We start from the raw sequence: 24,703 nt of genomic DNA, 5'->3' as shown, positions 1-24,703 counted from the left end.
CCAGCAAATCACTGATAGCTCCACAGTGAACTTTATCAATACTGAAAACATCTACCATGACAGCAATTGATTTTCTGTGCGTTTTAAATGGTTTGAATGTAGTTGTTTCCAAAGCCCCTCACAAAACATGGCATGACATAAAACACTGAACCCTGTAGCACAATAATACACAGAAAAGACAAACAGTGCACACTAAAGCCATATCCTGGCTTCTTTGAAGTTCCTATCTTGACGATAAAACATGGCACAATACAAGTTGGTGTAGTTTGGTTTTATTTTGTCCCTCTGTAATATGGTACCACACATCCCTTGTCAATGAGTAACACCATTAAAAACCAACAGAGTGATGTATCCTTCCCCTATCTCTTTAATATAGTGACAACAGAGACAATTTGGGAATTCCATGAACCAATGAAACTCAGTCAAAATCAATAATTGTAGTGACACAGGGTAGCAACAAAAACTGAAACAAAAATCCTGTTTTTGATTATTACTTTGATTATGTTCCATAACAGTGCATGCCCCTTACCTTCAACGTGGTATCCCTGCAGGGGATACTAATCTATATTATCCCTTGGTGGCAGTGTTACACTTTATATTCACTAACACACTCTTCTGTCTGAAAATTCTGGTTTTGGGATCATTTTAAAATGTGAATCTATACCTACAGATGTAGATTTGTGATGTTTAATTATTTGTCTCTTGTTCATGCACTGGTCACTGAGCTGTAAATCCCATATTTGACCTGTCATAGAATACATACAGATTCAATTGTAATAGCTGTATGGACTTGTGTTGTTAACCACATTGACCGCATTTCCCAGATTCGTTAAGAGCTTCTTAGCGCTAAGAGCTTCTTAGGAGCGCTTCAAGATGTGTGTGTGTTTGTGTGTAAGAAAGAAAGAAAGCGCAACAGAGAGAGAGAAAAAGCTTACGTAAGTGTTAGCCAACCATGTTCTCCTAATTTCTATAATGGAAGAACATAACTTATTCAATTTCTGTTCAAAATGAATGGGTTTGCATTCTTAATGTCTCATTCTTCTTTCTGAAGTCTGTTCTTATGCAGTGTGGATAATTCTATCCATTATGTGGCAAATGCTTTTAGTGTACCTCCACCCCTCCTGCTTCCTTGATATGCAACTGTGTTTAAAGCAATTAAACACAAGGCACTGAACTTAAATGAAATTCAAGCACAGTTGTTCCCCTCTCTACTCCCACTTTTAGACTCCATCTGTCCGCATAACAATAGCTCAACACAAAACCCCTAAGATCCAGATCTCCATCACATAACATCTGCCTGGAACCAAAGTGAACTTGATTATTAAGATACCCCATGGTTAACTTCTTACATTCTACTTAAGACAACTGAAATTTGACTGCCGCTTTCAGGTCTGTTTTCAGAGGTGGAATTGCGGTGTAAAAATATATGCATCAAAGGCATTTTTATAACTCATTCACGTTTGTACCCAAACTATAAGAAACATGATCTTCATGGTAATAAGGACCCTTGCAGAATGTACCGATGGCGGGGGGTGGGGGGTGGGTCTCTCCTCTCAAAGGGGTAAGTGGACATCCAAGCCCACCATCCAGTCCCACCAATACCTTGGTTGCTACTGCTGTGAAGTTACATGTCGATTATTAGATAACCACAATGTTGTATAGTACAGTACATGGATAAGTGACACTTTTTAAACAATTGCATGTATTGTAAAAAATACAATGTCTTTCCTTTGACATTGTCTACTATGCATAGTCAGCATTGCTTGAGATAGCACACTGGCCATCCTTGGAGAAACTGTGGTTGGCAGTTATGGGACACTCGACTGCATTCTGACAGGAAAAGCTTTATCGACAACAGGAACTTTGGAATGCTGATGCTTTGTCATATCAGTCTACTGATATCTTAGCCGACTGCAGTAACACTGTATCCATGATCAGTAAGCAGCAGATGAAAAGCATCAGTATCTTAAAAGGCATAGAACATGTAGCCAGTTCCCTCTGGGGGGAAGAGCTATAATTATAACACTTCCCTTAATGGAAACAGTGGTGAAAGCAGATATGGGAGTGTTACAAATTAATTAACTCAACTAAATGACTATCAAGCGAGACTGAATGTGCATCAGAGGCTTTCTCCCTATCGTACTCTTTGCTGCCCGTAGCCCACATTCTCCTGCCAGTAGTGGTCAATTGCACAGATCTGAAAACTTGTTTTTACTGCCACATTCCCTCACACACATTCTCTCTTTTCACGAGGCATTTCACAGGAGCTACACACTGTTATTACTCCTGTTCAGGTCAATTTAGTCTCCCATACAGAGCTCTATTCAAATGCACTCAAACACTTGCTGGATAACTGTCAAAAGGTTTTTTGATGAATGTACAGTCCAAGGGGCATAATGGAATATCCCTCAAATAGTATATTCACACAAAAGGGACAAATAAATCTCTTGGTGTATGACGTGTAATTGGATCAATGCATTGCCACTAATGCTCATTACTTTTTCGTTCGCCATCTCCTTTTGTTGGCTTTACAATTTGATCTGGTAAGTCGTTGGATATGAAGTGGTTAAGATATGCTTCTGAATTTTGTATTAGTGACTAATCAAGTGTTGCTTTTTGTTGTTGTTTGGATCCTGTGCTTCCTAAATATAATTCCTTGTCACTAATATGTATGCCTGTATAAATAAACGTTACTTTTATAAGTAATAGTAACAGTCCTATAATATTTATTTCCAGTTCTAGTTCAGTTCTAGTTGAGGGTTCCAACGTGAACAGCAGTTGTAGAGTAGGGTTTCATGTTTTCTCCTCTCTAACATCATTGGCCAAGGCCATGCTCTGACATGAAAGATATGAGAGATTGTGGGGGGGGGGGGGGGGGAGCCTGATGTTGTGTTTCTGCACAATAAATAATAAGGACATTTAGTAACCAAACCAAAGTGTGGTATTACTATTGTGCATTCTAAGTCGGATTCTGGTTTTCATGTGACCTACTCTTTATTTTATGTCACTTCACTACTGAGAATTGTCAGGGTTAAACTCTAAGGATATTGTTTACCACATTTCTCAATAAATTATTCAGTCCAATGCAGTACAGTAGGCATCACAGCAGAAAAAAATATTTATCCTCTGCAGTTGCCCGGATTAACCTTTTCTATAATGTAAGTCAAGAACAGATGATTAATGTTTATTAGGCACAGGCAAACCTGGAGGAATCCAAGAGGACATGCTATGATATTGTCTTCCCCATTGTCTTGTCTGTCTACGCTATGCTCTTCAATCCGCTAATCAGTCAAATTGTGGCCTATGTGGACTCACAGGCAACTGGTACAGTATAGACACCTGATTGTTGGAATAGCACCTGCAGCTTCCCCAACAACTACCCTTTTTTATCTGCAGTGGCTGACATTGGTTGTGATGTGTTAGCAAAAACGAATTCTAGAGTAGCAAATTCCAGTGTGAACTAATTTACAGGTTGCACGCTGAGAAGCTTTTCCCCCCTTTTTTCCACCAACCTCTAGAAGGGTCTTACAAATTGGGGACGCTTCTTTTGCTAGACAACAGATGAGAGGGATGTTGATTTTCCATTCTGACTTTTAATACTCGTACTTTTACCTGTTATTGTCGTTAAGGATCAACTTTTTTGAAAAGCCACTCAGCAATAGGGATTCAAGGCAACGGTCATCTAGGCTACATCGACAAGTGAGATTCACCGTTATAACAACACAGCCTACATATAATATTACCAGCGAGGATTTGGGGATTAAAGAAGTGAGTGTCATGGGGAGAAAATTACTGGGGTATTTGTGTTTCTGCACGAGAGAGAAAGAGAGAAAGAGAGAGAGAGAAAGAGAGAGAGAGAGAGAGAGAGAGAGAGAGAGAGAGAGAGAGAGAGAGAGAGAGAGAGAGAGAGAGAGAGAGAGAGAGAGAGAGAGAGAGGGAGGGAGGGGGGGCGAAAACAGCGCGCGCTGTCTATTTCACATGAGTGCATATTGAGGAGATTAAGACAACAGCTCCACTGCTAAACATTTTTACCCTTCCAGGAACCATGAACTCATCAGCAGGTGTAAACAAATACCAAAGGGGCTCCACCAAGGGAGAGAAGGTATGGAATATGTAGCCTATACATTAAATTTACCCAATAAATCGCACCCATATTTAAAGGTTTATTGCAGATACATTAATGAGAGTATTAGTTTAGTTTTTTATGTATTATGATGTTGTAGGACTAATTGAAGGACTTTCAATACTGTTTTACGTGTGTAGGTTAGACAACGATTATGGTGAAAAGATCATGTGTTTTTGCATTGGAGCTGGGTGCTTCCCAGTTTGCAGGGTTGGGGAGTAACGGATTACAAATAGGCTAATCGGATTACTGTAATCTGATAAAAAAATTATTGTAACTGTAATCCGTTACGTTACTGCAATTTTTTTTTATAGGATTACAGATACTTTTGAAAAATATTGATTACTTTGCGATACTTTTACATTTTATAATAGTCGATTTTCTTTTGAAAAAGGTAATTGCTAAATTGGCCATTTTCTCTGTGACGTTGTTAAAACTTTGATCATGGCTGCCTAAAACAACGAAATTTCAAACATGTCTATTTGTGTTCGAAAGAAGAAAAAGGCAAACCCAACAGTTCAATGCAAGCTAGGGTGAAGCATGCTGTCTGCGTCAAAAGATTAAACTTCAAACTTGAAGAAGCATTTGGAGGTAAGGCTATGAAAATAAAGCAATTAGCAAACACAAGTTAAATAGGGTTAGCTAGATGGCTAGTCAGCTGCTAGCCCATTATTAAACCGATTAGTTGGCTAACTAGCTAATTAACTTGAAACATTGTCAAGTAGGAAAAATATTAATTGTGGTGAAAGGTAGGGCCTATGCTGTAGGCTATCTTGGCAGAGACTACGTTAACTGTTCAGCTATCCAATTTAGATTGATGCTTTGCCACGTTTCAGTCCTAGCTACAACCACACATTATCTAACTAGTATGATCACTGCTCTTTTGCTTTCATCATAAATTGACCGTTTTTAATAAATGCCCAGTATCAAACAATCAAATATGGAGTTTGTGATAAGAGTTGCTGTGAAGTATGTGCTGTACATTTTCATTGGTAATGGAGTCACTACCATATAGCTACCAGTTAAGATAGCTAGATTAGGCTAATCAATTTTCAAAACGGATGCCATTCTCGGTGGTCAGAATTAGCTTGTTAGGGACTGTAGTTTTGTGTAAGGTTAATATCTAGCTGCCTTGTTTTTTTTCCAACATTCCAAGAATGGTAAAACTGGTTAATCATAACAACCAAAAAAGGATATAAACTAAGATTCAAGCTTAGAGACATAATTAAATTACTTTAATATACTGTATATATATGTTTTTTAAGTGTTTAGGTTTACCTCGAATAAGATGTTAAATTGAGCTTAATTGACCACTTATTTTCCCCTTTTAAGTAAATAAGTAATTATAGGGACTAGGCATTCTGTTTAAAAGCTTAAAGAAACACTACAGACCCCTAAACAGCAAAAAAAAATTGTGCTGGTCTTGTTTCCGTCACGACAGGCACTAAAAACACCTCAGCGTAGTAGAGGCGTTAGTAATTCCTAACTCATCCTCCGTAAGCAAGGGCGTAACCACACATTCTTTGGGGGGGGGGGGGGGGGGGGGGGTCGTGTCCCCCCAATATTGAGAAAATACCAATCTGTCTCCCCCAATATACAGCAGAAAATATGGCAAATATATGTTCTCCTTTTCTGAACCCTGTCAATGGATCGGTCTCTTGTTATGTCTTATTTATTTTCAATTTATTTCCGTTTGTTAAGAAAAACAAGTGTGTGAATCCCCCCTCCTACACTTGTGTGATTTCGTTTGAATCCACCTTGCGTCGTTCTGCGTCGTCACGGTTACCTAACACTTTTTCGTCAGTCAGTTGAGTGCAAAGAAAGTAGGGCTGCAACTAACGATTATTTTAATAATCGATTAATCTGACGATTCTTTTTTCGATTAATCGATGAATCAGATTTTTTTTTAAGCATTAATTTCCAACCCTTTATTCAAAAACAGAGCTGACAGTGCAAATTCACAGTGCAAAAAATCTTCAGGATGTGCACAAACAGGCACACAATTTTGAAAATGTTATTAATATTAGCGTGGATGTAATGCTATTTTCCAAGATGAGCAATTTATTTGAGTTTTGTTTAAAACTTTATTGAAAATTGAAAGGTTGTGGAAGTAGGCCAGACTTTATTAGAATAATCTGGTGTATATTTAAGATTTTTTGACAACATTTTGAAAAAGTTAAGATTTGTGAGCTATTTTCAAAGATTAGTGATTTTCTATCATTTTATTTGAAACTTCATTGAAAAAGTAAAGGCTGTGGAAGTATACCAGACATTGTTAAGATACTCTGGTGTCTGTTTGAGGTTTTATATTCCTAAAAATATTATAAATGTCTACATTTTTCAAAATGGAATGGGTGGTTTTCACCCGCTCCCTAACGCGATGCTGCAAAGTAGCGTCTTCCGAATGTGAGACGAATGTCGAATATGAAACTAACTTCACCTTGGTCAATTAACACACTGTTTCGATGTATTTAGTGTGAAATGCTCCCACACCTTGGATGACTTGGGTCGTACTGATTTCTCTGCCTCCGCCATGTGTTTCAGAACAACGTTACTCAACAACGTCTCTCCGATGGCCTTTCCTCTACCTCCGCTCCGCGCTCAACTAAACTTTTTTTTGTAATACTCAAACATCTCCGCGACATATTGAGTGGCGTAATAATCGCGCGACACAACGAATCGATAATGAAATTCGTTGCCAACACTTTTAATAATCGATTTTAATCGATTTAATCGATTCGTTGTTGCAGCCCTAAAAGAAAGTAATGTTAGTTAACTTGTTGGAGAGGAGGTAGAGTAATGGAGGATTTGAGGTTACTTAAAAAGCGGAGAAAACTGGACCAGCAGCCAAGCATAAGCGTTTTTTTTCTCAGAAAAGTAAGTAACTTGATACCGAGCTAAATGTGTAAGAAAATAAAACGAGTAGCCTCATAAAAGTATGAGTCGCTGTTCTCTGATAAAATTACATGTGGTCACCATGCAGGCAGTTACTGTCTCGGAGAAATTACACTATTCCTTTAGATTCAAATTCAAATAGTCAATGTAGTCCTCATGTTCTAAATGTGCAAATTTTCATATATAAACATAGAATTGTAGGCAATGCACTTAACAAAAAAAAAATTATAGGGGAGGGTATTTGGACCCCCCCAATGTCTAAACCATGGCTACACCCTTGTCCGTAAGTGACCCGAAATTCTTACAGTGACGTCACCCCAACATTTTCGAACGCGCTCAGAAGGTGTTTTTAGTGCCTATCATGTCGGAAACATGACCGGCACAATGATTTTTATCTATTTAGGGGTCTGCAGTGTTCCTTTAAAGATGCTGTCAAGCAAATTCATGATTTGCTTCTCAATACATTATATATGTGTGAAATGAGTTGCCGAAAGCATGTACAAAGCTCTAAAACTTTGTTGCACTGAAATGTGGAGTTAGACCGTTAAACAGTTTCTCACCCGTTTTCAGCTCAGGTTTTGTATAGGCGGGGCAAAACCCGAACTATCTACGTGAGATCACAGACGGTTGCATTCTGTTACTCAGCTGGTTCGATGCAAAGACAAAGTAATTAACACATAAAACACTCAGAGACTGCAGGTAAGTCTGTTCTGATATCTGCAATTGATTTAGCTAGCTAAATTCAATAAATTCGAGGGGGCGGAGCTTCAGCTCCTTCAGGCGACACGCCCCCCCCCCCCCCCCCCCCCCAGTCTCAAGCAGAGAAGACTACTTCTCACGATTTCAAAGCCTAATTTAACATACTTGTCTGTTTTTTTCATTCAAATTTGGATGGGTAGCTAACAACACATTATTCTGTGGTGTGATGAACTTAAAACTAATTTTCAATTCCACTTTACAGCATCGTTAATAAAAAGCAATGTAAATAGTTTTAGATTATACTGTATCTCTGACATTTAGTGTCCAGTGGCCACAATAAGTGAAAAACATAAATGGTTAATTATTACCAAACTGCAGTTTTTGGTAGAATTATCTAAATGTGCTTTATGCATTTCTCAAACAATAAATACAAGTGTGTAAATAATATTGTGCATTATATGTCACCTGCCATTATTGGACCCTCAATATCCTTTTTTTCTTTTGGTACACTACCACTGGCCATCAGTCCACCTACAGTGTAATGCCCTTGGGGTGATTTTTCTATTTATTTTGGAGTGCTACTGTATGTCCTGCTGCAACAGTTTCTGGGTCCAATAGAATTTGTTTTTTTGATTTACTCTTATTCCAGGTTATGTAAACAAACTTCAACTGGTTATAAACTAGGTTTTGAAAGTAATCCAAAAGTAATGGAAAGTAATCAGATTACATTACTGAGTCTGGGCAATCCAAAAATTACGTTACTTATTACAATTGTGGATGGGTAACTAGTAACTGTAACGGATTACAACCTACCCAACCCTGCCTGAGTAAACAGAGATCCAGAATCGTGTTACAGTCTGTCCAGGTGCTATGTGCTCTCTTTACATTTGGTTTAACATGGGCCAGTACTTATCTGACTGATCCATGACCGTCATGTTTGTTTAGCTTTATGTGCCAGAAGCACTCCTTTGCCAACTCCTCACGCCATATGCCAAATGGGCAAATACTGTGCCCATGGCCGTCAGTGATTGGCTTTTGAAGACTAGTAGACAACTCTAGTCATGCCATGATAGATTTTGCTGTACAGTGAAAATGTGGGTAAACTTACAAAACAGTTCTCCTCTTAACTCTTAAGTCCAATTGTCTTCATATACATGTGTGTAATACATGTCTTCCTATAAGGTCAAAAGGAATAAGGAATGCAATGCAAAATGGCTGAAGGAAGTCTATTTATGTAAATGTACATATTGCCTCAATATCTTTGTGTCAATAAATCAATTATAATACAGTAACTGACAGCACTATCTCCCAACACTGAGACTAGCTCAATGGGCTGAGACAGTGTACTGCAAAGGGCACGGTCATAGGTTCAAATCCAGCCATTGAGCATGTCATTATACTGATTACCTATTTAGTTAAACAGGAATCCAGGTACACCCCAGTAGCTGTCTTGCTGCACAATCATAATGGTAACGCTGTTTCATTCTGAGGGGATTACTACACCAGAAGAGATCTGGCTAGGTCTGGCTCTAGGTCTGTTCCGGGAGTACAACGGTACTTAAGAAATATTTGTTGGATCCAATGTTAGGTTATTTCCTCCAGGAACACAATGACACTTATTTATGACTTGTTGCACTTGTTGGTTAGTTTTTTAACTGATTTAACTACTTGTACTCACTGTAAATTATATTATTGTTGCTGGCTTTCCTACAGGTACACTCTTGCACTTTTGAGTTTCATGTTGTTTAATTTGTAATTTGTTTAACTACATGCTCTTATGTTTTTTCCTATTGGCACTTATTTGCTTTTCACAATGTATGCTTCATGTTTTGGTTACCCGCAATGTTTTTGGGGCTATCTCGTTGTTTATGATCATTGACCTATGCACTTTTGTAAAGCTCTCTCTTGGAAGTCGCTTTGGATAAAAGCGTCCGCTAAATTAATAAATGTAAATGTAACATTGTTTTGAGTCACACGGTACTTTGATCAAATGCTTCCATGCCACAGATTTCTTTGCCATTTTGCCTAAAGGATTAATAACGACAAAGTATGGTAGAGTTTAGGCTAACAGCTACAATTGTGCTCATGTGCCGTGTACAAAAAACTAAAACACAGATTAACGAAAGGGAAAACGGTAACACCGGCAACTCGACTAAAAAAATCTTAGTCGACCAAGAGCATATCGACCAAACAATCGACTAGTCGACTGAGTGGGGACAGCACAAAAATGAACATTGTAGAAGGTCAAGAGCACAACGAGAGCAAATTTAATTCATGCTTGGCAAACAACAACAGGCTGGATGGAGATTCGAACTCAAGAGCATGAGGTTTCAAGTCAGCCTCTATCCCCTCTGCTACACATCCACTGTTGAGTTTTTGTGAATAGAAAGGGCAGAGAATTAGCTTTGGTCAGCTTTGGACAAAGTTTAAGCAGCTGTAATTCAGTCATCTTTTGACATACCAAGGTGAAATTGCGATAATCTGGAAACCTATAAGGTTTGAATCTTCAGTCAAAAGGAGTTTGCGTTATTGACACAGACGATGTGGACATTGAATTCAGCCATATTGTCTTGTCTTCATTTTTGCCAAATATTGCTTTAAAAGACATGTATCCTACACATCTACCATAAATGTAGGTTTTCTACACACATGATGCCAGAAATCCGATGCGCTGTCTAGATGAAGCAGGATTTTATCTACAGAGCACAAGTTAAAAAAGAGCCAGCCCTAGATCTGGCTCTTCTGGTGTAGTAATCCCCTCAGAATGAAACAGCGTTACCATTATGATTGTGCAGCAAGACAGCTACTGTGGTGTACCTGGATTCATGTTTAACTAAATACATAATCAGTATAATGACATGCTCAATGGCTGGATTTGAACCTATGACCGTGCCCTTTGCAGTACACTGTCTCAGCCCATTGAGCTTTTCTCAGTATTGGGAGATAGTGCTGTCAGTTACTGTATTATATTTGATGTATTGACACAAACATATTGAGGCAATATGGACATTTACATTTAGTCTTTTTTTTGTTGGTAATTTAGACATAAATACACTTCCTTCAGCCATTTTGCATTGTATTCCTTATTCCTTTTGACACTATAGCAAGACACGTATTCCACACCTGTATATGAAGTAGTATGTAGTAATCCCCTCAGAATGAAACAGCGTCAACATTATGATTGTGCAGCTAGACAGCTAGACAGCATTAGTATGGGTTGGGTACTGTCTCAACTGAATCTGAGTGAGCTTTCTCAGTTCACTTCTGTCATTTTCCCACGTCTTTGCCTCTTGTTCTCTGAACTTATCCACTGCATGAACAACGTGATAAAAAAAGTGAGCTAAAGTTATTGAAGTCAGTCCCACCACTTAGTTCAGTCTGCTTTTCACTTAAGCTGGGAGCTTCTTGATCACACTCTCTGAAGTGCATCTTTCTCTAGGTTGTCTCCCAGCTCAGTCCTCCATATCTTTAGGGCTTTGTGAATGTGGGCTGAGGGAGTGTCAGTTTCTTTTAATGGATCTCCTCTGAGGAGCTCAAGTTTTACCTGGGTATGGAATGTTTCCCTCAAGTGCTGCCACAGGCCCGGTCGGAAGGTGTTGAACAGATCACCATCATGGACCTGTGTGCGGGTTAGCTGGTGGAGTGGACTGCCTTCAAGCACATCCCTTACCTCTCCCGCTCCCAGGCTTCTGCTTAGAATGGCCTTGATGTCACCAATGGCCAACAGGTGTCCGACACTCCTCCTCAAAGGCATGTATCCACCTCCATGCCCCCTCACGGAGGTCAGGGATCCTGGCTATCAGTCCTGCCAAGTCCATGGATGCGCAGGGAGTGTAGTGCCTTGTAGGGCCTTGCCTTTGACCAGAATTGGCACTTGATACCTGGCTGGTGGTTTGGCATTTTTTCCCGGCCTCTGACTTTTGGCTTCCTCTTCATCTGTACCTATGGAGTCTTCTTTATGGTCACTCTCTGAATCACACTTCTGCATGACAGTCTTTTTAGTGCGGGACGTCTAGCTTCTCTAAGCATCTCCCAAACTTGAGAGTATGCTCCCTTACTACTCTTTCCTAAACATTCTTCGGTGTCTTCATCTAAACTGTCATTTTATTGGTCAGAGCTTGTTATCGCTCTAGCTCTTCCTTTGAACTCAAAGATCTTGGGCTCCAGAGCTTGTACAACCATCTGAGGCCCATATGGCGGGGGCCTATGAGAAAGCTTGGGGAGTGATAATGTCTTATTGGATTCAGGGGGTTGGAGGCTCTCTCGACATGCCTTGGCGGTGGCACGGTAGTTCCTTCTCTCATTGAGGTACAAGTTGATCATCCTCAGCTCCTCCTCCCTTTTCCTCAGTCATAATTTTATTATTTTTAAACACTCAAATGTGCATTTTATTTATTCATTAATATCATTTGATCTCCTTTCAGACCTGCCTTAGTTAGTCAGACATCTCAACATTCACAGCTTATTTCATCATAGTGCAAGTAAACCCCTTTCAGAATTCTTTCCATGCATAATTAGCCTCATGCTTTCATGCCATGGAGGACAAGTAACAGATGCTTGACATTTCATTCATCGCTGACATACTAGTCTTCATACTATGCCAACTCGCACTCAGCATGCAATTAATCATTCGTTCACATCGCCAATGTATGCCAGGACACCTCGTAACAGTCCTGCGATTGCTATTGTTTTGAGGCGGCTTGTGTCTGAGTCTGCCAAAAAAGACAAATGCGAGAGTAATCGATCTCTATATTCTTTAGTAAAGAGTCCAAAGCTGGAATCATGTCTACATATGTTCTCCTGAGTTTGCAACTCTCAGGAGGTCAACTGCTCTTCCAGGGAGCTATTGGGATATCAAGCTAAACGGGATAACGTGTCGACAATGAGAGCTCAATAAAAATAAAATAAAAGGATTCTAAACAATAGTTAAAAAACTAAAATGAGAAAACTAAACTTCCTTTTAAAATAAAAACAAACCTACAAATGATAAAACGAGGAATATAGCTTTTTAGTTAAAGGTTCAAAAAAATCTAGTTAAAGGTTAAATAAACTTTTGAAATATCTAAGATGAAAGAAAATAATAAAGTTTAAAGTTAAATAAACTTTTGAAATATCAAAGATGAAAGAAAAAGAATAAAGTCTAAAGAGAGAGAAAGAGAGGTAGTGAGTTAGAAAAAGAGAGAAAGAAAGAGAGATCTGGCATCTGTCTTTTTGGGAAAGGCCGGTCATGAGCCCTCTGGAAAATAAACCTTGAGAGTATCACTATTTAACAGTGCATGCTATTAAAACATCAGAACACAGTCAGGGCTCAACATAAAAAAATTTTGGCACTGGCCCCACCGGGCCAGTGGGTTTGAAACTTACTGGCCCCAAGACCATTTTTACTGGCCCCCCCTCCAAAAGTTGTAATTTATCTTTGTTACAACAAAACCAAAGACTTATAAGTTGTGTTATTCTGTTAACATGTTTAACCATTTATTAAACACATCCTGGATATAAAAAGAACAAAAATGAAATCACATTTCTAGTGATAAAAAATAAAAAGGTAATAGTCAGCAAAACAATTGACTTTTAACCTCAAACATGACGTGCTCTCTTCCCTGCTGACAGCCATCTCTGCACAACTCTGTCTGGCTGAAACTGAAACCTCGCATTATATCAGTATGTAATAGCATTTCATCAGTATGATACTAAGTACCCAAGTCGACACCATTCTTCTGCTGCAGTTCAATAGCCTGGGGGAACGAGGCGAACGGCTGGCCCGTCTTAATTACGTGATATGCCGTTGTTATATAAGTTGTGCAATAACACGATGGGCATCTACATTTAAATTCCTGACCAGCATGGTCAACGGCCTGGAAGATAGATTGTCAACCATCCGCTTAGCTGTCACGCAAACCAGGTGCTGTCTGTTAGCATGGCTGATCAGGTATTGTTTTCGAAAATTGTCGGTGCCTCTGTAAAAATATCCACTTTCGTCTGCTTTAGGCGGGAACATACGTACGGTGGCCCTGAAGTGCAAATCACACCCACTAATATGAGTGCATCCCCCAAATGATAGCCTGACAGAGTTACGTGCACCAAGACATTTGTTTGGCTATCGAAGAATGTAGCAAATAGTAGGCTACTTATGCAAAAGTATATAAATTGCGTGTTAAACGTAAAAATCGATAGCCAAACAACTATCCTGGTCCACGTAACTCTGTCATTGTGGCATTTCGTTCTTCTGTCGTGGACTATTAGTTTTTTCTTCTGAAAAGTCCTGCTTCCTTCAACTGCGTTTTTAGCGTGCGCATAGTCTACTTATTTTAATATTGTGAAACGTTAACAGCATATCTAAGATTATTTCATAGGAATGACCCTGATTAAAATAAAAAGTAGTGCAAGTCATGACTCTGAATTGTTAACACAAATGTTTCTTCTTTCATTCCAACCAAAACGATCAAGTTCATGATAATGACAGAGTTACGTGGACCTGGGGCCTGTACTACGAATCAAGATCAACATGCTCTGGATCACTTTCAGTTTCGCTACGCGAAGCGTAACAATCGCAATCACGAAAAGTGGTATCACGACGGCGGTTATCAACTCTCTAACTCAACCCAGATCTTTCCAATCTAGAGACGTGCGCGTTCACATAAAGGGGCGGTGTTTGCACCGTATGTCCAATCGCAAACATGGACAAAACAAGAGTCGCATATTTCATGCAGGAGAAGCCGACAATAATCTTCCAAACTTTGTCTACTCCTCCTGCATGAAATATTGCAATACAAACATATCAGGAATACAGACATATAATACAGACAAAAATCAACAAAGTCGCTGCTACCAAGCTGGCAGAAAATAGCAAATGCTGTAAATGCGTAAGCTACATGACTTATTGCTGTGACCATAATTACACATGTGCATTCCATAACGTTAAACTTTTGTTGCTGTATTATTTTAGCTGCAACCCTGGCAGGGGCAAACGATCGTGGGAGCAAATAAAACATTAATGTAAAACCATAATTCAAAACGGTAAGTATAGCAGTAAGCAATACTTGCAAATATTTTAAGGCCAACAAGTACAAGGCTGAATTGCCTGAGTCAGTCCCTTTTGTAGGATATAGGTATAGCTACAAAGGGCCTATAGAACAATGAAATTGCTTGCAGCCAACAGGAAGAAAAATAAGGCAAAGAAAACTGGGGGGGCTCTCCTCCACAGGACTTCACTCCTGTTTTTTTATTTACCACTTGCAACCAGTGTTGGGAATAACGCGTTACTGTAACTCCACTACTTTTGGCGGTAACTAGTAATGTAACTAATTACTTTTTCAATTAAATAACGTAGTTACATTACTGAAATTTAAATGGGCTCGTTACTCGTTACTTTTTTCTTGCATGAATTTCCCAATTTCCTGTTTTTAATCTAATTTAAACAAGTTTACGGCAACGCAGTGTATGAATGAATCAATCCGCATTTTAGACTAGCTCACACAATGGCCGACAGTTCTGACCATGCAAGCTTTTTGTCATGGAAATATCTACATTATTTTTCCCTTGTCCAGATCAAGGATACAAATATACTGGTTAGTTGTAGTTTGTGTGCAGGTGCGAGAACTTTATCCACTGCGAAGAATAGTAATTATAATCTTCACAAGCACCTAGTAAAACAACACGCTTCTACAAAGCTAATCGTAAAAGAACCCAGTGCTAGCTCCGCTGATCAAGCAGTCGGAGTCACTTCATCAAAACAGCCGAGGCTTGATTTTAAACAGAAGTATTTCCAGTCTCTAAGCCAGGCAGAACTAAACAGACTGATTGCCTGCAGAGACTCATTTCCGGGAGGTAAACCCCCCCCCCCCCCCCCCCCCCCCGGGACGCAATCAGGATGCGCGATATGCACCTATCTTTACCAGAAATGACCATTAGACAGTCTCTCGCTCGCTCGAAATACAAAATCCCCGATTTCCGGGATATTGTACAGCATTTGCGGGCGTCAGGGAGCCGCTATTGAAATGCGGGAGACTCCCGGACCTTCCGGGAGACTTGGGATGTCTGCTAATTACTACTTTTCGGTAACGTTCCCAACACTGCTTGCAACACAGATGGTGAGAGTGTGTGAATGTGTGGCTGTGATTGAAGTGTCTGTTATGACTTGCTAATGGTGGTGGTCTGAACATGAGACACAAGTCCTTACAGTGCTCATTTCAAATATGACTCAATTGATTAAATTGATTAAACACGCAATTTATGCTTTTGCATAAGTAGCCTACTATTTGCTACATGCTTCGATACCCAAATAAATGTCCTGGTGCACGTAACTCTGTCAGGCTATTGCATTTTGTACTTCTGTCGACCAATTTCTTATTTCTTGTTAGTTAGTTAGCCTACTGCATCCAATCTGCGACGAAGTGTAGTACCAACCCTTTCCGTTTTGAGTTAATGTAATGTGTTTTTGAGTTAATGTAATGTTGTTTCCCATTTGGGGGAGCGTACCTTTGTATTGGGGGGAGGTAAGCACGTCATCCTATTTGGGGGGAGTTGACTCGTATTCAGGGGAGTGTTTTCATTTGGGGGATGCTTTCATGGTAGTGGGTGTCATTTGCACTTCAGGGCCACCGTACATACGACAGACGACACAGTGCATCTTCGTTCCATAAAAAAAGTAGCTTCCGTTTGAGCTGGTAGCTCTACTTTGCTGCCATCTTCACTTTATTGTGTCGCGCCAGTCTCGCGCCAGTTGTTAAAAAATGTATTGAGATTAGAGAATTACAATTTGACAACCACTCGTCACTCACTAGGCCTACTCAACTCTTGATTTGCCAACTGTGTGCCCCACAAGCTGCAAAGTTATTTATGCATTTAGCAGATAGCAAAACATATGAAGGATGTTAACTTTTACAATGCACATTTTTTTTCAATCAATAATTTGCAGTGGCCCGATCGGGCCAGTGAGTTGCTAGTTTAACTGTCCCGACGTTACTTTTTTACTGGCCCCGGGCCATCGTTATTGTCGAGCCCTGATTGACAGTATTAACAGAGAACATCTGTTAATCCACCACTTAGTAGAAACTTCAGTGCAATAGATTGAGTGATGCCCAGAGATTCTCTCATGTGTTTTTACCCAATGCCGCACACAACCAGTGCACACAGTACTTCAGCGGAGAAAGGAAAAAGTGGGGGGTTTAGGAGAGAGGGTAGGAAACAGGCCCGGCGCCAGGCACTGATTTGCGGGCGCCGGGATTCACCTATAATCCAACTCCGGCACAAAAAGGTGACAAACGGTATTATTTAGAATCTCACAAGCTAATAAATAGGCCAGCTGAGCAGGTTGCCTACACAACGAATAATACAGCGACAATAATTTTATAATTTGATTTATTTAACTGTCTTCATTTTCAAACAAAAACTGATGACCGAAACGGAGCGCAGCACAGCATCCAGCAACCACGAAAAGGGCCTACCAACAGCTATAGCTGTAGGCCCTATGTTGAAAAGTATTTTTTTTGTATTCAGTGCTGTATTACAATATAGTTAGAATATAATTTATTGTTTTGTATATCCATATTGAAGGTCCTAACTAGGGATGGAGATTTGAACTGATTTCACTATTCAAATAGTATCCGAAATTATTTTCGAATATCCGGATAATCTATTTTTATTAATGTGGTTCCGTTATGTAATTAGCCTGACATGACGCAAAGCATACAGTAAACACATGAACCACCAAACATGCTGGCAATAATTGGGACTGTTAAGCTATTAGATGAAATAAGGATTGAATAAAGAAAACAAATGAAAGATCAATTTATCAACATGACGAAAAGACAATGAACTTGAAAAAACGCTGCGTCTTCAGACGTATAGGCTCTTAAATTGGCGGAATAGTGCTGAGCTATTATGTGTAATAAAAAGTTAAAAAAAATACATTGGACGAAATTAAACACATTGGGTAGGCTATCCTCGATAAAAACGAAAGACACACATGGAGAAATATTGCATATTAACTTGGATATTAACTTGGAACCGGAATCCTATAGGATACGGTGCTCCACCACACAATGCAAACATAAATATCCGATTATGCTAGCTCTACATGGCTACTGGTGAATAAAAAAATAAATAAGCCACAACTGCATTAGCCATACACATTTTTATTCAGGAAAATGAGCATATAAATAGGGGAGAGGCGAGTACAGAGTCGATATACGAGCAGGCCGGCGTAGAAACGACTCTGCAGGAACTGAGGTTGCGGCGAGGTACCTACTGCTTAGCCAGGAAACTAAGCTTCTTGTAGCGCCAAATGAAATGAAAGGAGACTCGCAGCAGAACGCAGGGTCACGTAGCATACCTTTTTTGATGGTTTTCATAATTTCTAACGTCACAACTATTAGAATTCACACCACGAAGCGAAGGTTTTTCATAAAAAAAAGTTTTTTAATTAAACTATGCTCATAAGTATTCGAAAACAGTATTCGAATACTAACTTACTTTAGGATATCCGGATATTCGATTAACCACGCCCATCCCTAGTCCTAACATGTACAAAGTCATCTGTTTCAAAATAAATTTGTAAAGCGATTCAGATTATGGTGTAGTAGCTTTCGTTATTTGTAGAGAATGTAGAGATCTGAGCGATAGCCCGATGGTGGGCCTTCAGCAAGCCGCAGCCAGCGGGGCCAGTAGCGGACGTCTGTCGGTAAAGAGTAGGCTGCCACTGGTGGGCCGCTGGTAAAACGATGAGCAAAACACCAGCCAGCCCATCGGTCACATGCTAGCTGGGTAGCCTACAACAGAATTTCAGAAAACATTTTGTTTTCTGAAGAAACAAGAAACAAGAAACGCATAGGCCTACAACCAACAATTTAGCCTAGTCCATATAGGGCTGGCAGGCTGGATAAAACCAGATAACTCACCATTAGTAGAGCGGGAGACGACGATTGGCTGCCGAGTGAAATCTGTGTAGGACAGTGTCCCTCCATTCACTCCTGAACTTCTTTGTCAAGTCCTTCTCGAAAGCTAGCAATATCAGGTTGGCCTTTCGTGTGGAGCATCGACTGTCTGTGATCTGAGAAAACATTCTTTAAAGTGGAGAAGGAATTCTTACAGAGGGCCGTGCTTGCCCCAAAAGTTAGTGCATGTTTCAGAGCAGTTATGACGCTTGGCATTGCATCAAGAGGCTGGTGAAGGTATTTAAGAACTTTTGCCATAGTCCATCTACCCCCGTCAGGTGGGGATGTGTCATCCATTCGCGCACGTAGGAACTGGTGAGCAACCGTGTACTCCGTATCCACCACAAACGTGTTGCTGAGCTTCAGTAGTGGGGTGACCTTAGATGCGTCGAGGAAATCGGCGTCCTCCGGGTCCAGGGCCTTCAATGCACCCATAACCGCGCAGTTGCGCTCCGAAGCGCTCCTTGATTTCCCCACACACTGAATCAATGCAGCTGAAATATAGCCTCCGCAGTTCCATCTTGTTGTTGGGGTCCTCCTGTGCGATTCTCTTCTAAACAATGTACATGTCAAAGGCTGGGTTGATGGTGCGCCTTCTCTTTTCCATGGGCGGCTCTGCACTCCGGCAGCGCTCCAAGAGAGCCACGACTTTCACTTCAGAGCGCAGGTTCTCAATACACACACACGTAGAATTGACAAGTTGCATACCTGTCAAAAGATCCATGTCCTCTGACTGTAGCATGGTATTAGGGGGGTCGAGGTATGACAGGATAAAGTGAACCATCTTGGCGATGAACCTGAAGCTGGGCTCAGACATGGTCCGAAGCAGACTTGCCGCTTCAACGCGCACGTCTGCGCCATAGGTCCTCTGGCTGTCGATCTGTTTGAGGAGGGTGACCAGGTCATCAAATGATATTAAAACAACAGAGACAGTGCCAAAGTGACCCGTCCAGCGTTGCTCCAAGAGGCGTTTCAACCTCTCTCCCTTGTACAGGAGGGCTACTGTTGGTCTCCTGCAGAATTTGTAAAGGATATTGCAGGTGCTGAAAAAAACACAAAAACACAGCCTTTTCTGCTGCCAGGGCATGCGAGACCACTAGATGTAATTGGTGGTTGAAACAATGGACATAAGGAATGTCTTGATGCAGTTTCTCTTGCAACTGTTTCTGCACACCCCCCCCCCCCCCCCCCCGTGCTTACCGGACATCAGAGAAGCGCCGTCATACACTTGGCTAATTATTCGCTTCGGACTCAGTCCAGCTTTAGACAATTCCTCCATGATCGTGTCAGTCAGTGTAGCCGCATCCCCTTGGTCAGCTGTGGCAATTGTCAGAAGACGTTCGGTTGGCTCATACAACTCATTAATACAGCGCACAACTATTGAGATGTTTTCTGTTCCTGTTGGGTCTCGAGTACCATCCACTTTTATCGTGTAAAACGACTCCCCGACCTCTGTCACGATGTGCTCTATGACCATGGTGGACATGATGTCCAGCAACTCATTCTGGATCTCATGGCTGGTGTATCTGGCATTGTGTGGAATGGACTGGGCAATCGTGGCCAACACAGGATCTTTCCGTAGAGTATACTCAAACAGACAAGAAGAAACCACAGCCATCATCAGACATACTCGCATAAGAGTCATTATCGCCTCTGAAAGGCAAGTGGCTGACGGCGAGAAACTCAATTACATCTACTATTGATGACAGGTACTCTGTTCAGCGTTAACCAAAGTCAACACCTCTCTTCGTGTAGCAATCCTCATTCCCTTGTCTTTCCACATAGTTTCACAAAGCATATGTTCTTTGGATGCTGCATGTTTGTTCAGCCCTTTCCATCTCCACTGCATGCTTCCAATCGGAAAATCCATTAACAGTAAAGGCAGAGTCCACGGAAGACCCGGGCGCCCGGAACTTTCGGCAGGGGTAACAGTATACAGCGTGTGCATTAACTGAATACTCCAGCCAGTTTCTATTTGTGTACCAGGCGCTGTGAAATGATCTCTTTTTACCTGAAAATAGGCGTGAGGGGTAATTTTTTATCAACACTTGATTGGGTTGATCAATGCCCAGATCTCCTGCTGGTTCAGATGCCTGTGAGGACCTCTGCCTGCTAGTGCTAGCTATATCGATGGGGTGGCTAACGGTTTCTCTGGAGCGGCTAACGTTTACTTCTCTGGAGCTGTCAATCTCCTCAGACGTCTGTCCTTCGCTTTCACACTCTCTGTCCCCATCCTCAGAGACACTGGTTTATTAAAGAAACGTCTTATATCCATCTTTTATTTCTTTATCTCTATTTCTATCTCTTTATCTCTATTTCTTTATCTCTCTATCGTTTTCACTTTAAGGGTTAACCCTGCCAGACCATTCAAATATGGGAAATAAAATTCCCATGGTTCCCGCCTTAATACCTTCACCGTCCAATCACCGATTTTATTTCTGAAAACTGCCAGATACTCATGACAACTTAAGCTCAAAGCACATATCATTGGTTAAGGGGTTACTGGCAGTGAAAAATAAATGTATCGTCAGCAACGGCAGCCATTAGGTGTATTCGACTTCATGCAGTGCCGGCTGACTTGAAGCTGAGAATGCCATTGGCTGCTTTAACCCTTGTGCTGCCTTCGGGTCACATGACCCAAAGGTTCATAACGAACCATCGTTGTGTTTACCCAGTTTTACCCAATACAAAAACAAATAAAAATAATTTTCTTTTAACCTTTGCAATGTGGGGGGTCTGCGACAGCCCAACGGTTAAAAGAAAATGCTTCACTTTGTTTTTGTATGAGGTAAATTTGTCGCAATACGACGGTGGGTCACACGGCTGATGGGTCAGAATGACCCGAAGATAACACAAGGGTTAAGACAGCCGGGCTGCAGGCGACGCTGCAGTTGAACGCACCTATTGTTTTCCAAGAGGATACCATGGGAGTGCCTACAGTTTCTTAATATGTGTTGTCAATATTGTCAATTAAAAGTCTAAACTTTTTTCTTACGAAGAATTTGTTTGTAGCAGTAACGTGAGTTATTTCAGTAAAGAATTATGTGACCGGTTAGATAGTTAGTTATCATACCTAGTGATAGCGTATTTTGTCAGATAGCTAGCTAGTTGCAAGCAGCCTTATTTACTTTGGTGCAGACATATGTGTGTTTTTCGATATATTGAGTTGGGAGTGGGGTCTCCCACACTGTTTAATCCACAGCCGGCACCTTTCCTCCTGTGTTTTGGACTTTGGAAATATTTGTTTTACGTGTGATAAGTGACTGACTGGCTCGTTCGTCAAGGGCCCATAGCACTGGGTCTGGTAGGAAAGGTGGAGGCTAGAAGAGAAATTAGGAAAGGTGGGGGCTATATAAAACGGATAACATAAGCATTTCATGTCTCAGTACTGGTCTAAGGCATACACACAGCTCCGTCAAACAGAATGAGAGGTGGCAGTCTTTCAGGCAATGAGACGACAAGACAGACAATATGTATCTACAGAGAAACATTTCTTTAAAGATCCTGTAAAGTAAATTCCATGTTTTGCTTCTAAGTAAATTCTATACGTGTGAAATGAGTTCCTGAAAGCATGTGCAAAGCGCTAAAACTTTGTCGCACTAAAATGTGGAGTTAGACCGAAGAACAGTTTCTCTTCCGTTTTCAGATCAGGTTTTAATGGGCGGAGCCAAAAAATGCCCTATCTACGTCAGATCACTGAATGGCTCCTCCTGCTGTACTGTTATTGTAGCCTACATCAGCTAGCTAGCTAGCTTCAGGATGTCTCCCACCAACCGCAACTGAATCTTCCCTGGATGCAAGAACTCCAGCTGCGCTGCAACGCCATTTAAGTTCCCTATTGATAATGAAAGGAAAAATAGGTGGATAGATTTTGTGAAGAGCCACGCTGATGGAAAGCTTCGGATAAACTCCAACAGCCGCCTCTGCAGTGGATAAGAAAGTCTGCTAAATGACTAAATGCAGTGACCATTTCACAGCGGATATTTTTAACATGGACCAGAGACAGACGGGGTTCGCGGACGCACAGCTTCTCTTGCAGCGTGGAGCCGTACCGAGCATCGCCCTCCCGACCGTTCCTCCTCCCGGTCGCACCTGGACAATCCACCGCTGCCAGCAGTTCATCACTCTGTTCTGTGTGCTTGTTATAATTATACTAGATAACTTTTCCAGAGGTATCTCTGCTATGAGTTAGTGCAAACCGCTAAATTGATATTAGGCTACTCGGTGTAGAATGATGGTATTTTGGTGAAATGGTAGCTAATGTGTTAGAAGTAGCCTAGTTGGAGAGCTCACTGTCTGCTGTCTCTGGTGTCCATTTTTACTGTTACAGCTCAGGGGAACATTTCATTTATATGCATCTGTATGTTTCACTCATTGAACAAATAAATTCTAATTCTATATGGTTTTGTTCGGCTTGACATAGCGTCTATTATCTTGGTCGGAGGTAGGCACTAGGCAGCGAGGGGCGGAGCTTCTGCTCCTTCAGGCGACACGCCCCCCCCAGTCTCAAGCAGAGAAGACTGCTGATTGAAATGAGCGCCATAATTGTTGGTGCCGCGATATATTGCAACTGATCATTTTTATTATAAAAAATAATGATTATATTAAATTTTACATAAAAACGAATGTCACCAACATTTTAGTCGATCCCACTGCCTCAGTCATCTTGTCTGCTTTCTGTGTCGAAAGCGTAGGCGGGACTAGCGTCTCCACACACACACACACACACAGAGCGGACATCGACAGGTGAAGAGAAGGCGTGAACTCACTGTGTTATAAAGTGTTCTGTTTCGTGACATCTACAGCTAGTTAGGAAGAACAAGTAAAAATTGACTTGGTTTCAAAGCCACAATCTTCAGCTCCGGTGTGGGAAAATGTTGTCTTTAAGCCGAATGAGATGAGAGCCAATTAACGTGAACGAGCCGCATGCTAAATTCACAATCATTCCACGTTGATTCAAAAGATTCCTCTCCATATTTAATTTGTGTTATAGCCTATTTCAAATACATGAATACAACTTACCAGTTTTTCTTTGTGTTGAAATGAAGACAATCACATCCGGGTTACCACTTTATAGGATATTTTCTTTCAGAAGGATTTCGATAAAAAATGAGAATCGGAGATGTGAGATCTTTTTCAAAATCAAGATGACTTGATGGTTTATTTCAGCAATGCTCAGTTGGTACAGGAAGACACAAAAAGCTAATGATTCATAAGATACAACACATTATATAGTCTTAATGAGGATAATCCCCCACCCTTCATAATACTGTTTCTCAATGTTTTCCCATGCTTTCTCACGGGTCTGTCACCTTTCAATGAGGCCGCCATGTGTACTCAACATCTGTCTACAGTCAGCTCAACCTGCTCTCTTCGTTCCCTCTTTCGCTCTCATGATGGACATAGATTCTCAGAACAGGAGCAAACCCCAACACTTGGCCTTCAATCTTACGGGTTTCAGCTGCTAGCCCTTGGCAACCCCCTCATCTCTGTTCCCTAAGATACTGTTGAATAACAATTCTTACTTGGAAGTGAAAACACATAACCGTCCCAAAGATAATGGTGTGTCACACCATTATCCCTTACCTTATAGACATTCTTTCTCCTCACTTATACCCTAAATTATCAATCCATTTTTGGCCACCACAAAAGTTTAATAAATGAGGCCCCTGATCCCAATTTTTTTTTGTGTTGCTCCTTTTACACCAGTGTTTCCCCTAGAGAAAAGATTTTTTTAATCGAGCTGCCGTATGGCAGTGTGAGATCTGATTCCCGCTTGTGTCACCATTGCTGAATTTAAAAAAAAATCTACAGAAATTGTAGATTATATTATTTAAGACAAATAAAGCAACTCTAAAAAGATATAAAATATATAATTTAAAAGAAAAGGTGTTACTGTTTTCCCTTTCGTTAATCTGCGCTTTGTTTTTTTTTTTTTTTGCACACGGCACGAGCACAATTGGCTGCCAAACTACAAACTCTGCCATAGCCTACTTTGTCATTGTGTTATTAGTCAAAATGTCAAAGAAATCTGTGGTATGGCAGAATTTCA

At 40.7% G+C, this 24,703-nt stretch overlaps 1 protein-coding gene across 1 annotated transcript in view; it reads left to right on the top strand.

Annotated features, from left to right (window-relative positions):
- The first annotated feature begins 4,012 nt into the window (after positions 1-4,012).
- LOC134037150 (dipeptidyl aminopeptidase-like protein 6) overlaps positions 4,013-24,703 on the top strand; it is a 128,955-nt gene continuing 108,264 nt past the window's right edge. Inside the window, exon 1 of the mRNA XM_062482503.1 lies at positions 4,013-4,102. Within this exon, the coding sequence (XP_062338487.1) occupies positions 4,046-4,102 (57 nt within the window). The 5' untranslated portion in view covers positions 4,013-4,045. The remainder of the gene's footprint in view (positions 4,103-24,703) is intronic.

Source organism: Osmerus eperlanus, chromosome 16 (assembly GCF_963692335.1).
Source record: "Osmerus eperlanus chromosome 16, fOsmEpe2.1, whole genome shotgun sequence".
Taxonomy (NCBI): domain Eukaryota; kingdom Metazoa; phylum Chordata; class Actinopteri; order Osmeriformes; family Osmeridae; genus Osmerus; species Osmerus eperlanus.
This window is presented reverse-complemented; position numbering and strand designations above follow the sequence as displayed.